Below are 14568 nucleotides of genomic sequence, written 5' to 3'. Positions count from 1 at the left end.
ACGAGTATGGCAGCGTTGAACAGCAGGAAAATGGCAGCGGCTGGTTTGCTGGGCAAAAAAGAAAATTCTTCCAAAAAAAGCAGTCATTTCAGCAAACGTGATTTTTAGCCATCCTCAAAGACAGCTGCTTTATCAAGGAATAAAGACAAAGAAGAACACCTAACAGGCTTTTACTTTCTGATAAAAAAAATCAGCTCAGTCCCATATCTGTACCAGAGGTTAATCAAGTGACCTGTTCAAATCATGTCCCTGGTTTCCGTTCTTAAACCAGTTGTTTCTCTTGAAGCCGCCGTCACCTTGCCTCCCGTTTCCGAACCTGGAAAACCCTCGTCCTGCCTCCTGGGGGTACTCTTCCAGCTCAGGCAGTTCATTTGCCACCGACAGTTGCCAGCGCCTCGTGTCCCGCCACTGTTCCTGAAACAAGAACAATTTAACAAGACTTAGGTGCCTGCAGGTGTGTACGAGGTGCCTTATATCATTAAAAGCAATATTGAATGCAATGGCATTTCCAGACAAATCCCTGCCCTCACCAAAATAGGTCAGCAGATCCCTCTTGGGAGACAACTCACAGCCCTGTGACAAAGGGTAAGTGATCACAAAGGAAAATAGGGAGTAAAGTCAACAGAAAACTGGTTAACTCCCAAATACACTGGAGAGGTCAAAAATTAGAGCAGCCAAACACAGGATTTTGTTTAATAAAATCAGGTAATACAATGAGAACTGAAAGGGGAAAGAAGCACGACAGGGTATTTTCTAATGACTATGCTGTCTATGCAACATCCTTATTAAAACATAAACCTTATCCTCCCGAGCCACCCCATATTCAATCTTATACACAGCAACCACCAAATTTCGAATCATCAGGTTCCAAAGCCATTTCTGGCTACAAAAACATACCTGTATGTTATTCAGTTCGCCAGCAGGGATATCAAAGCACACCCCCTATTAACAGGAAAAAAGACAGATGCGTTTGCTTTGCAAAGGTATATCCAGTGAGAGAGACACACAACTCCAGACAGGCAGCACCTGCTCATACACACTAACTGCAGCAACCAGAAATGGTAGAAAGCATGGTCTTTTGGGGGAAGCTTTTTGTTAAGCTGAAGAAAAAAAGCAGTTAAAACACAAAAGCTCAAAACAAAACACAAATTCAGATACTCTGCACTGACAGCAGCATTGCCTGCAATCAGCCCATCTGAAAGTAAGACAGGTGTCACCTGGCACCACAAGCTGTCCAGGAACACACTGGCACAGGAGACAAGTGTCAGGAGCCAGGCTGACAGTCAGGTCAATACCGTACCCATCAGGTCAGGCAGTTGGTCACTGCCCTGCTCCACAGCTGTCTTTTCAATGCAGTGGTATGCAGTGCTAGCACAAGTTCACAATGAAAGAATGAAAGTCTCAAAAACCTCTCCCACTATATATATATATATATAGTGGGAAATAAGAGAAATACAGAGATACAGATACCTCTTTGAAACATTTGTGGTTTGGTGGGTTTTTTTAAGGGGAGAATTCCTGCATTATCATTTAGGAGCAATGTCTCCATTCAAATAAATGTCTTTTAAAACACTCAGCTAGCTGTAAGGTTTTGGAGTTCGGTTGTTTGCTGTTGTTGTTTTTTTTTTTTTTTTTCCTTTTTTTTCAATAGTGTATACATAGACAGCAGTTACAGGAGACCTCATGATAGGTTACCATTTTCTGAGAAATAAGATTGAGTAGGGTTAGAGTGAGGTATCAACATTTATGTAATGGTACTTCAGAACTCCCACCTCAATCACTGTAAAAACTGGCCATATGTGTACACACACACACTCCCCTCCTTCCCCAAGGCTGGGCCACCTTACCATCTTCCCCTTGAGGAAACGCATCGCAGATATTTTGGCATCTACTTCCTCACCAAGCTGTTCTTTTAGTCCTCGCCAGGCATAGCTCATGGTACGTATTTCTATTGAACATTTTAACACCATTGTCACAAAGCCCTTCAGGAAATAAACAGAGAAAAACATTTACAAGACTAAACTTGGTTGGACAGCCTCTAACTCACTAACGAACAAACTATGCAATAACTTGTCATCGTAACATAGTATTTAATCCTAAGAAATCAGCTTCCAAAAAGCAAAGCAACTAAAAGCCTCCCAGGAAGCTGAAGGCATCAATCTAAACTAGGATTGCCCATTGATATAAAGGCCAATAGCATTTCTGTATTTTAGCCAGAAGCAGGCACACATTTATTCCATACATAAAGTTACTGCTAGAAAAAGAGGTAAAAAAACACCAAAGTGATACAAGAAGCATAGTCCATTCACATGCTATTTCCAAAATTGTGTTACCACACAATGAACAGGTTCATGTTCTCCCTAAATGCATCAGAAAAAGGAAGGGCTGTACTTCTCTTCTGTCAAGATATCTTTAAAATCAGGTAAATCACATGCTAGACTGACTTGAAGTATTTCAGAAATGTAAATGCTTCCTGGGAAGGGAAAATAGCAATAGCACGAAGCAATCTATCAGCTTGTAAAATTTCAGTAGTTAAGCTCCCTCAGAGCATCAAAATCTTCTGTCACTTAGGTCTGTGGAGAAATTCTTTTAACTCTCATTACAAGAAAATGGATTGATTTCCAGTTTCTTTGTTTTCCTGCAGAGTGCCAGAAAGAGCTGATTTCAGCTAAGAAACAAGCAACAAACCAGAATTTGGGGATAACAGCTATGCAGAAACCCTACTGAAAGTGCCCGAGAAGACCATGCCACACGCGGCCTGGCCACAAGCATTCATTATCCGTTCCCGTTAACACAGGTATAGTGCTATTTACCGCGGTTGAGTTGAGTAAGGAGCGCTGCTGTATGTAAGATGCTCCAGAAATATGGGCCAGCGCTGCAGCCAGGGCAGCAACCGCCCCTTTTTCGTCTATGAGCTCCTGAGCAGATTTTCTGAAGTAGTCTACTGCAGAAGGAGGAATGGCCTCCAACAACCTAGATGGTGACAACACAAGTTTAGAAGATCAGCAAAGGCCAGTGTGAAGTGCAGTCATGCTCAAGACATTAGATTTCAGACCGCTTTCAAGGTTAACAAATAATTTCTAAAAGCCTTGGCTATAAGGCTTACACTTCACCACCACCCCTTTAACTCAACACTTCCAGGACGCTGAGTAATTTACCTTCTCTGCTCATTAACCCAAGCCTCTTGAAAGATAAGTTCAAAACTGGGGATGTACACATGACATGGTTAAAAGCATTGATAAATACATCAAGGGAAGGCTCTAAAATATCAGCATTCTTAAGGCCATACCCAAGAATCCTCAAGAAAGTGCTGCCAGCAAACCCAAGAATCCCTTGCTTTTTCTTCACAATGAAGAGAAGCAAACCACTACACCACCACTGCTGGGCTGGGGCAAGGCACTTCTTGCTCTCAGTACAAGCTGAGTAAATTGGTTATTTCTGGGAAAGGCAGTAAGAACAAGCTAGGAAACCCAACAGCTACTTCTCTAATGCTAATTTTGGTACACCAGCACCTCACACCATTGTTCAGAACACAGGGAACCCAAGACCATGCCCATTATCTCCTTTACACTGGTCAAATCCTCACTAATTATAATCATCTCTGTCCCTGCAACTTCCCCCAATCGAGCAGCAAACGTAAACAGAGCTGCACAGAATAAAACCCACAACCCTTAAGAATAAAACGATCCCAAGAAACACAGGATGGGGCTAACTCCTCATTATGGGAGGTACTGCTCTTTACACACCACTACTGCACCACCTGAGCAGACAAAACCAGTATCCCCGCATGACAGTAATTCCCTGTTCTGCTGTTTATCTCCGATGATGTATATGAAGATTATGTTTTGCAAGAACTTTGAGAACATTATGTTCTATAAAAAGGTCTGTGTTCAAGCACATAGAGGTTCACTGACAACATCCTATGAAGAGCAGTCAGTGTCTACATGCAAAGCAGCTGTCTTTTATGACACAGGCAAAGACATGCTCACATCTGGGTCCCTCAAAGCTTTGCCTTAACAACGTTGTTGACGGTAAGAACTCTAGACATCTTTTAAGACCAGACAAATAAACTTACTTCTTGGCATCATTACTTGAAGCTTTAATTACATCTGTAGCGGAAGGAACACCTATACGCTTAAACGTGATCCCCTGAAATCAAGAAAACAAATTACAGTGAAAGGTATTCTCAGTGCTTTACAACTCAACCCGACCTGAGTCAGGTTACCAAGACCTCTACTCACTTACTGTTTAGAATATTCATAGTTTTTACTTAAATTAAGTTACTTCCATAGTTAGAATAAAGCGTTTCTTTAATTCCCCACCTTTGTGAACCTGGAGCTACTTTATATCAATTTACATGCAGATTTTAACGTGAGGCATGGTCTCCTTCACACGTTCCTGTCACAGACTGCCTGCTGCCAGCAACAGAGTGCTGCCTACATGGGGAAACTCACCAGACCCCAGAACAGGTTGATACAAAATAATATACAAACGCTTATCAAATATCGATGTTTTAGGCTGACTGGACTATGGGACATGAGTCCCATACTGGATTCATGCAGCCATAAGCAGCCCATGGTTACAAAGTCTAAGAGTGCCAGAGTCCTTTAGAAGCTGGAGTAATGTCATTAAGCAGACGCCTGAGGTTGAACTCACCGCTTTGTGCTCGACCTGTTTCAGAAGATCTTCTTCTCTTCTCTGAAATAAACAAATGCAGATCCCAGTCCGACCAGCTCGACCTGTACGTCCAGAACGATGGATGTAGGAATCAACATCCTTCAGAAATACAGATTATCATGAGAAAACGTTATGTCATTTAAACTGTTGACATTTATACATAGTAAGACAGAGAAAATGCAAGCTAAATTCTATTTCAGAACCCTGAGAAGTGATACATTATGTTTCTACACCCAAACTTCCAACTACACACAAACCACTCGGGTTTGTGCATGCTACCCTACCCAAGGAATGCTGTCTCAGGTTTAACAAACACTACTGGCATAAGTTTTTTAAAATAAAAAGCTTCACTAGAGTTTCAAAGGAATAAAAAGACATAAGTATTTCAGAATTGTTACAAAACTCAACCTAGCAACGTTCAGAAACACTGAAACATCAAAAGCTGTCTTACAACCTTCCAGAGTGACCATCATTTTTACTTTAATCAAAGCTCAAAACATAAAAGCTTAACTAGGAAATCCTAGGCCTGTGTTTACAAAAAAAAAAAATCAACTTAATTGGTGAATCAGAATAATAATTCTGGTGAAACAAAGGAATAACGCACTGTTCTGTCACAAAAAAATAAACTGTAATTTTAGTCTCCCCTAATGACTTACTTTTGGTGGTGAACACTGGATAACAAGGTCAACCTCAGGAATATCCAAACCACGGGCAGCTACATTTGTAGCAATCAGAACTTCAAACACACCATTTCTGAAGCCTTTTAGTGTAATTTCTCTCTGTTTCTGTGGAATGTCACCATGCAATGACTGGGCATCCTGTCAGTGAAACAAACCATTAACATGCCATTTAAAAGGGGAGTCCAGGCCGCAGGATCTAAAGACATTTAAACTACAAAACCCCAAATACTGTCCAGAGCAACAGAAAATAATTACACAGCTGATACCAAGGGAATACAAAGCATCCTTCTCTGGGACAATAACACTCACAAGCAGTAGTTTTACCGTAACATTACTATTTGCAGCACACCAACAGGCGACTTTAGCTTCCACTTCCACTGGAACAAACAGAAGCAACTTTACTCAAGCAGTGCTTGCCAAGAGCTACCAAGAGATTTTGCTCCCTTTCTCAGGAAGCCATCCCAAAACACAGAGAAGCTGAAGTGAGGTTTTCAAGGGCACTCCCAAACTCTACAGGTGATCTGAACAACCTCCACTTTTACCAGGACAAGAGACAGATCAAGTGTTTGACAAGGAGAAAGGGGAGACTCATAAACGCAGAATTCAAACGAGTAACATGCTAAAGCAGAACTTAGTCGCCTACGAGCAACACGCATCACGTACTGACACAAGAACAAAGTCATGGGGTTTACTGTAAAAGCAGCAGGGCCAACAGACAAAAATTGTTCTGCAAGACTTTAGTGCGGACGGTGTATGACGTATCAAACACTGGGAAAATAATGTATTCACACTTCTGCTCTTTTTCCATAAATTAGTATTTAGTATCAAATAGGATTTGCTCTGAATCGTCCAGCACCTTTCCCCACTGTCAGGAAAAAGTTGATAGTTCAAGCAAGCATAGAAAACCTGCTCAATATATCACTTCAGGTCTGAACAATTAAACGACCTTCCAAGGGCAACAGGACAATCTGTTCTACGATACCGGCTGGATTTTCCTGAATACTGACATGAGATGAAATATGTGCACTACACCAGCTCTTTTATTACCATTATTACTATCTCCTGGTTGTTTGGCATAAGCTGTGTATTTTCTGTCGATTCTGTCCTGTATGATTTTAAAGCCAAAGAAGTAATTTCATAATCACAGCCATTTTAATTGCAAAGCTCTACTTTCAGAAACGGCTTTCATAAGTCTTAAAACCACCCACAGAAACAACTTCATCCGCACAGTTGCGGTCTCGTATTTATTTCAGGGCACTCAACTCCTAAACATCCGTAACTGCCGCTCTCCGTTCAGACCCCAGTACCTGTTTGAGTGAAGCATTCATAGCCAGTTCATTTGCTTCCTTTTTGGTCTCACAAAAGACAATGGTCCGCCCACGGCTGCCACTGTAGACTTGGATGATATCTCCAAGAACTCCCGCTCTCTGAGATGACCGACACTGTATAGCCAAGTGCTGTTTTGGAAAGAAACACGGTAAGCACCTGTGTTAAATCTAAGCCACGCACATGACAGACAAAATGAACACAAAAAGATTTTTTTTTTTTAAGCTTGCAAACTACTGCCCCCATAGGAAAGCTTTGCTTAAAAATATCTGTGCGTCGGTCATTCCACACCCCTGTTTGTAAAGTAAATGCAGAATCCGTCTCATCCAGGCCACATGCTCTCAGGACCTGCACGGCTCCGCAGCAGAATCACTCACTTCCACAGTCGTGGCCGTCCTTTGAGTCTTCTTTCCGATCAGGTCAATCTGTTCGTATTCATCTTTCATGTATTTTTTTGCCACATCGTATACCCATCGTGGACAAGTTGCAGAAAACAGCAGTGTCTGAGGGTTGTTCTCAGAACCTGGAAAGAAAGGCCATCGATTTCAATCATCACAACACTCTGAAACTTGAGAACCGATAAAAAAGCAACTAAGTCACCCTCTAATTGAGAGGTTTATACGTGCAGTAAGCCAGCTGCAAGAAGAAAACTTAGAAGCAATGAAAACCTTTTTAAAACCTTTTAGAAACCAAAGGCAAAATCACAGTAATTTTAATAGGACCAAACTGAATCCTTCATCCTGCCTGAGAAGAAATGCAAGACTCATTTCTAGATCACCTGCTAAGAATGGTTTAGAGCGTGCCTGAAGTCCTCCCACATACCCGAAAGAACTCTTGTCTCAGTCTCTCCTTGCCTGGTATTCCAGTACTACCTAACTGTGACCAGCATGGCTCTGTGCAAAGGAAAAAGGCAGGCTAAAAATGACACTGCAAATCAAGGGGAAGAATTATAAACCAAAGCAGATTACCCCAGGCACGAACAATTTACCAAATAGTATCTTGAAGAAGTCAAACCTACCTTCATAGCTCCACAGGATCACACAAAAAGAAACACACATTGCAAAACACTATTATTCCCTGAAATTTATTTTCCAGTTATGAAGAAAACTTTTAAGATGGAATAATTATGACAGTTCTTCCAAAACCTACAGATTTCATTTTTTTAGAAGATTATCTTTTGGCTGTCAGGACAAAGACCAACTCTGTAGAAATGAGGAGAATGTAACAGTCAAGCAACAATGACAGTGGCTGTACTGAGTCAAGCCTAAGATCCATGAAGCTCTCATACTCTTTCCAACAGCAGCCAAGTGTAGTTAACAAAGGTATGAAGAAACTGCCAGCAACCAACTTTTTGTGGCTTCCAGAGACAGACTTTAATACTCTCGCTTTTAGTAATCCTTGGTATTTCTACTTCCAGTAATTCATTAAGTCACGTTTCAAAACTTTTGGCATTAGTACAACGCCACAAGGTATTTCACACTATTAAAGTAACCTTCTTCTGCTCTGTACCAGCTACCTGGTGGCTTCACTGAATGCTCATTATACCAGGAAAGTGCAAATAATCCCCAGTTCTCAACTCTGTGTGACGACGAGCGTACAGACAAGCCATAACCCTAACCCTATGCTCAGTCACCTCTCTCAGGATGAAGAGCACTAGGGCTTAGGAAGTTGGGTTGGGTTTGTTGCTTTTTTGCCTCCCCCCAGCCCAGTCCTTCCAGAGAAGCCATTCCAGTCCTTCAGCCATCTGTCACCTTGCTTTGAACCTTTTCCAATTCTACCTTACCCTTTTCTCTGAGGTCTAATACTACCATCACACAAAGGCTGCTTTGAACCCTTCCCAATTCGACCATAGTCTTTTCTCTGAGCTCCAATATTAGCATCACCCAAAGGAATCAAGACCGATCCCCTCTTCCTCTCCTGATGTCAAAATTTACCTTTTTTATAAGCAAATCCTAAGATTTCTTCCACTTGTTCAGCAAAGCCCATGTCTAACATGTGATCAACTTCATCCAGAACAACGTGCTTCACACTGGAAAGTTCCAGCTTGCTATTCTGAACGTGGTCTTTGATCCGTCCAGGAGTTCCCACTAGAATATCAATGCCACTTTTAAGGAGATCAACTGGAAGAAAAGACAGAAAAACAAGGACAGTGTCAGAATGCTAAAAGGCAATAAGGTAAAAATCTACCAGTACACTGCACCACTTATAATTTTAGAACCAAAAAACTACTGTCCTTCACTTTAATCCCTGAATAAAGCACTATGTCCAGTCCAGGCATCAAATAAGTAAGCTTAACGGTGGTCCGAGTTGCTCTGTCAGGAATATCAGCTAAACCACAAACAAAGTTACAGCGAGATGGTCCAATTTCCTAGCAGCAATCAACTGGCATTAAAAAACTCCAGAGCTTTATCACAGAAATACACTTCAGTTTTTCAGCTAAATTCTTTTCCACGGCTACCTCTGAAGAGAGACAGACACAGTCATACACACATACACAGCTCTCTCTTTTCCTTGGACAGTTGTCTAGTCCCAGCATAGATCCACACACAAAGATGCAAAAAAGAAGAAACTAAAAGGACCAGTCACTTTGCAAACCTGCAACCATTCTTTTAAATATAGATTTATTGGAACTAAAATAATTCAACCCCATCTGCATGTTTCCTTTGAAAGCAATGTCATGGTTCCTGCCTGAAGTGAAACTCTTGAGGGGGGAGAAAAGCCAGTTTTATTCATGGAATGCATTTGGAGAATGCCAACTCCAATCCAACAGTAACTCCATAGTGTTTACTTACGCTGTTCTTTATACGGAGTTCCTCCATAAAAACAAGCCACTGACAGTTTCCTGGTGAGATTCTTGAAGTCTTTGGCTACCTGGGTGGCCAGTTCCCTGGTTGGAACAAGGACCAGCACCTGGAGGGAGAAAAAAAAAAGACCAAAATGCACCTGTGCTTGGGAGAGCGTGCTAGGAGAAAAGGGTTTACTTCGCATCAAACAGCTTGTACCCCTTATTCTACACTTGTTGCAGAGGTGCCCACAGCTCCCCAACATCACAGCAGTACTTCCTGCCACCTGGAGCCTGCACAACACTGCCTCATAGCCAGCAAGAGGAAACAAGGCAAAGTATTACAAGTTAACTGAGATGTAGAACAGCCTTTTTTTTTTTCCCTTAAGTTAATGCCAGATTATAATAGACACTTCGTTAACATTACCAAGGGCAATGAAGGTGCAGTTCAGCATTAAAGGACAGGAACAGTCACTAAACAATTTAGAGCAGTAACATCTTAAAAGATACACAGCATGATGCACTCTAGCCACATATCCTCCTTCTCCACCTACCTGTCTTCCTCCAGTATCTATCCTTCCCCCCTCCATTTTCTTTAAGAATGAAACAGTAAAACAAAGAGCTGGTTTCTTCTCCAGAAATCTTTCTGACAGTAAGATTTTAAAGCTTACATTGCCTTTAAAGTTAATAAAATCAAAGGATGAAGTAGGCAACAAATCTGCAGATTCCAACAGTTTTTCAGTCTAATTATAAACACTTCACTTGCATGGGAATATGGTATCTGATCACAGGTATCTGGTTACCAGTTCCATCTCATGCTGAAGTAGGAATGTAAGCACCACTTGCATCCATTAAGTTGAGTCTCTGAAAACGAGGGCTGGGGGAAGTTATCACCATGGAACTTACAGTGAGGAACAACCTCAGTGAAGGGAGACAAGTCCAGCTGACCCAACCGCTGCCTCAGAAGAGGCAAGGGACTGAACCTCAAAGCCACACGCTAACTTCCTGAGGACAGCAGTCTGGAAGCCCACCAGCTACTACTACTGCAGTTCCCTGACCACTCTCCCAAATGCAGTCCCAACGAACCCTAAACACGAAACGTGTTATCACTGTGATGCTGCAAAATCTCTGTCACACTGTAGCTCCTTATCTGAGGAAAGTGTTCAGTATTACAAACACCAATAAAGGAGAAAGAAGTCCCAAACAAAAGTCCCCAAAGCAATTACAAAATCACTCGCGAAAACTGCCATATTCTAAGGTTTTGGTGTTAACCCTTAAGTGGTAAGTTACTTTTGGTGCACGGCCTCTTCTCCCATCTTGCGAGACACTCTGAAGTTTTTCAATCAGCGGAACGGCGAAAGAAAAGGTTTTCCCGGTTCCTGTTCGAGCTTGAGCAATTAGGTCTTTGCCATCATATATGGGCTGAAAAGTCTTCGCTTGCACAGGGAACAGGTATTTTACACCTCGAGCTGTAAAATAATCCAAAGAGGCTTCATTAAAAGGTGCCGATTCTCCTGCAAGCTGAATGAACAATTAGAAGCCCTCATATATAGGGGCACATCACATCAAATCCTGCACACAACAGGAGATGCAAATTAGAAGAAACACATGTATCTTTGGGTTTACTCCTATTCTAGATCAAAAGGTACTCCTTCCTGAACATCCGGCCAAGTATCCACAATGAAATACAGTCTTCGTTGTGATGATTGACATAAGTAAACAGGAGAGGAAGAAGGAAAAAAAAAAAACAAAACAGGCCAACATATTTTTTCTGATACAGCCCAAGTTTTTGTGGTAGCTTGGTTTTGAAGGTGGGGAGCAGGTGAGGATGTTTTGTTTCAAAACATTCTAAAACTTCAGAGAGATTTTGCACAGTGAAAGTGAAACAACCCATCCAAGAAAAACTTCTGAGTAAGGAAAACGTAAAGGAACAAGGAGAATTTTGTCTAAGGAACAAGAATCGCACAGCTTCCCAACATCGAGGAGAAGAACTCTACAGTGACTATTTCCTCAACAAAACTAACAGAGAAAAGACGTGAAAACACCCAAAAGCATGAGAATAATCATAGACAATCTGTTCACAGGAGCCAAATAGTCTTCATACACGAAAACACCACTATATTTATTTAACAGTGATATTGTAGACAGCGCCTAAGGGAACTGAAGTAAAGATACATAGTAAGTAGAACGATGCTGAAGAGAAGAGAAACGCCATCTCTAGAATGTAGATCTAGGAATAACCACATCGTGGAAAAATAAACTCACCCTAAGGCACCTGAAATTGAACAAACCAGAAACTTTGTTCCTAGTAGCAACAGTAGGTTCTTAGAATCTCCAGTGGCCGCTCATGGACATATTCTTACCACACAGTAAACGTTAAGCTGATTTAGGACAATTTACACTCAGCTTCTGTCTCTGCTTATACGGGTAACAGAATGCAACTCTGGACAAACATTTACAGAAGTTTCTTTTACCATATTAACTAACCTTTGAGAAGGTTGATGGTGTTTTGGGAGAGAGGAAAATTGGAGAAGGCGCCTTCTTTTGCTTCTTCTGTCAGCTCCTAACAGGATAAAAGAAAAAAAAAAAAACCACACTTAATAGCTCTAAGAGATGAGCAAATAACATACTCTGCATAGTTACAGAAGAAAAGCTGTGCGCTTGCTTTACCAACTGCAATTTTACCAGCCACCTCCTTTCTGTGTAAAGGAAAAGAAACCCTTGTGATGCAGGTATTCACAAAGAAAAACGTCACCACAGCATAAAGTGGGAAACTTGGATCCATTACAAAACGAGACACACTGACACAGGCTGCACCACTCAGTGCGACAGAATTCCTACACACGAATCCCGGTTTTACATCAGTCTTAAGTAAAGACTTCCTGCCAAAGGTCTTCCTGCTCATTACCTGCAACAACTTGTTCAGAACCACGACTACTGCTATCTCATCCCAAAATCAGACATACTTGCACCACCTTTTAAGACCCATGGCAAGCAAAAGGGAACAAATGCCCCTTCCGTGTGATCTTACTGCATCGTGCACGTATGCCTGGCCAGTCAGGAAAGCGAATCATCTCATTAAAAATCTTTAAATTAAAGCCCACTGCCATCATTAGAAAACTGTTTTTCACAGCAAAACATATTTGGTGTCATAATTCACATACGAAGCAGGAATTTCCCTCTAAATCACACCTACTTGGTACAGCACGCAAACAGCTTCTTAACTTTGCATGCCAATAGATACTTAAAGCTCACCGTTTAGCTTCTCCTTCAAAGATCCAAGGGATCACGTCGTGACACCCAACGTACCAAAAGCACTCTCTCGATTCATGTTCCCATCACAAACGTGAGAGAGAACCACCCACAGAAGGCCGGGCAGGCTTGTGTGCAAGGCCAGGGGTGAAACCTGGACGGGACAACTCCAGAAGCGGGAATTAACAAGGACAACCGTGACCATCCCTTACGGGACACTTTGCCAAACACTTCCTCAAAGGGCCTGCCAGCCGAGAAAGCGCTGCCACCGCACGAAGCGGAGCACGTTTCTGGGATGGCGACTGCCTGTGCAGCGGGAAGAAACCCTTGTGCCGCAGGACAGGAAAAAAGTTGCTACATGAAGACAAACGAGCGCACGGACACTGCTTCCTGCTAGCTGGCCTTCTCCGCTGCAGGATAAGCGACTCGGAACGGGCTTGGCGTTTACCACCAGGAGGAAAGCAGAAGGAGAGACAGCTCCCACGTGCTGGTGCATGTGCTGCTGCGCTTCACTCGCAATGCCGGGCGCGATGCCGGGCGCTCCCGGTGCCGTACATCCAAGGGAAACGCTGCCCGCGACAGCAGCCTGCCGCTCCCACAGCCCTCACGCGCCAAGTCCCCACGCGGCACGTGTCATTAAGCCCGCTCATCACCAGCGGGACTTTAATTAAGCCCAGAGCTCCGCGGGCGGAGCGTCCCTACCTCCGCGTCGCTGTCCTGCTCTCCGGCGGGCTGCTCCGCCGGGGGTGTCGGGTTCACCGCGAGCTCGGGGCTGTCGCTCTCTCCCGCCAGGCCGCTGCTCCTCTCCGTGATTTTTTTTGTCTTCTTGGGCACGGGGGGCTCTAGCTCGCCGCCGCCGAGCCCGCTCTCCTCGGGCCGGGCCTGCTCCCCCGCGGCCTTACGGCGCCGCTTCAGCTTCTCCCGGCTCTCGTCCTACCGAGAGAAAGCCGGCGTCACACGGACAACGCGCCGTGATGAGGCTTTAACGCCCGAACCCCCGCGCTCGGGGCACCCCGGTCCCCCCAAGCCCGCGGCGGGGCCGGGCCGGGCCGTACAAAATGGCCGCCCCCGCGGCGGCACGTGGCGCGCGGCCGCCTGCTCCCGCTCCCGCGCCCGCTCCCACCTTGACTTTCCTCCGGCGGCCGCGGCGAACGGGCTCGGCGCCCGGCGGCGCCTGCGGCTCGGCGGGGCTGGCGGCGGGCATGGCGGCGGGCTGCTCCCCGGGCAGGTGCGCGGCGGCGCTGCTGCTGCCCGCCTCCCAGCGGCGGCCCCAGCACACGCGTCCCGCCCCGGCGCGCAGGAAGTGAGGCGCGGCCGGCGGGCGGACCGGGCCGCGGGGCAGCGCCGCCGCCAGCAGCAGCAGCGGGCCCGCCCCGGCGCCGGACAGCCAGCCCAGCCGCCGCCGGTCGCACAGCGGCGCCGGCGCCGCCGCCGCCCGGGCCGCGGGGAAGCCCAGCCGCGCTGCGCGGCCCCACACGCCGCCCATGCAGCCGCTGCGCCGCTGGCCCGGCCCGGCCCCGGACCGCCCCTTCCGCCGGCGCCGCCTGGCCGGTCCCTTCCGCCGGCTTCCCCCGTGCCCGCGGCGCCGCGCACCGCGTCCCGACCGTGCCACCGCCTCCTCCCCGCACGGGGCTCCCGCCGCCGCGCTCAAAAAGCCAGCGACGAGGTTGTTACATCCCACTCAGCCGTAGCTACAAACCATGTAATGGTTTTAATTACATAAACCCGTATGTAATAGTGCAGGTAAACAGCCCCTACATCATAAAAAATACACTCCCAGTGTGTATCTCCTTTGCCCAACGCACGCGCTTTTAAAGCCCTCTAACGTAGGATATGAACTTGTAAAATAAT

General features: G+C 44.9%; 1 protein-coding gene across 3 annotated transcripts; it reads right to left on the bottom strand.

Moving 5' to 3' along the window:
- Window positions 1-150: 150 nt before the first annotated feature.
- LOC104383791 (nucleolar RNA helicase 2-like) lies at window positions 151-14203 on the bottom strand. Of its 3 annotated transcripts, none has more exons than XM_086616214.1 (15): window positions 13796-14203; window positions 13420-13644; window positions 11953-12028; window positions 10756-10934; window positions 9476-9593; window positions 8618-8803; window positions 7061-7206; window positions 6665-6814; window positions 5334-5495; window positions 4657-4776; window positions 4076-4149; window positions 2814-2973; window positions 1848-1982; window positions 898-942; window positions 151-414 (listed from the first exon to the last, which is right to left on the bottom strand). In XM_086616214.1, the coding sequence occupies exons 1-15, from the start codon at window positions 14201-14203 to the stop codon at window positions 220-222; spliced, it is 2379 nt and encodes a 792-aa protein (XP_086472340.1). In that variant the 3' UTR covers window positions 151-219. The 3 variants fall into 3 exon arrangements, with proteins under 3 accessions (XP_086472340.1, XP_086472342.1, XP_086472343.1); XM_086616216.1 differs by having other exon boundaries at window positions 13420-13650; window positions 13817-14203; XM_086616217.1 differs by having other exon boundaries at window positions 13420-13650; window positions 13841-14203.
- Between the last annotated feature and the right edge of the window lie 365 nt (window positions 14204-14568).

The sequence above is a fragment of the Tauraco erythrolophus genome, chromosome 9 (assembly GCF_009769465.1).
Source record: "Tauraco erythrolophus isolate bTauEry1 chromosome 9, bTauEry1.pri, whole genome shotgun sequence".
Classification (NCBI taxonomy): Eukaryota; Metazoa; Chordata; class Aves; order Musophagiformes; family Musophagidae; genus Tauraco; species Tauraco erythrolophus.
Note: the sequence above shows the minus strand (reverse complement) of the source record. Positions and strands in the feature narration are given on the sequence as shown.

Bases quoted from the DNA above. Each gene is read 5' to 3' on its own strand.
- LOC104383791 (XM_086616214.1), bottom strand. From the start codon at position 14,203: ATGGGCGGCGTGTGGGGCCGCGCAGCGCGGCTGGGCTTCCCCGCGGCC. The intron at 12,029-13,419 runs GTAGGGACGCTC...TTATCCTGTTAG, and splicing joins AGCAGGACAGCGACGCGGAG to GAGCTGACAGAAGAAGCAAA. The intron at 4,777-5,333 runs GTAAGTCATTAG...GTATTTCTGAAG, and splicing joins TCCAGTGTTCACCACCAAAA to GATGTTGATTCCTACATCCA.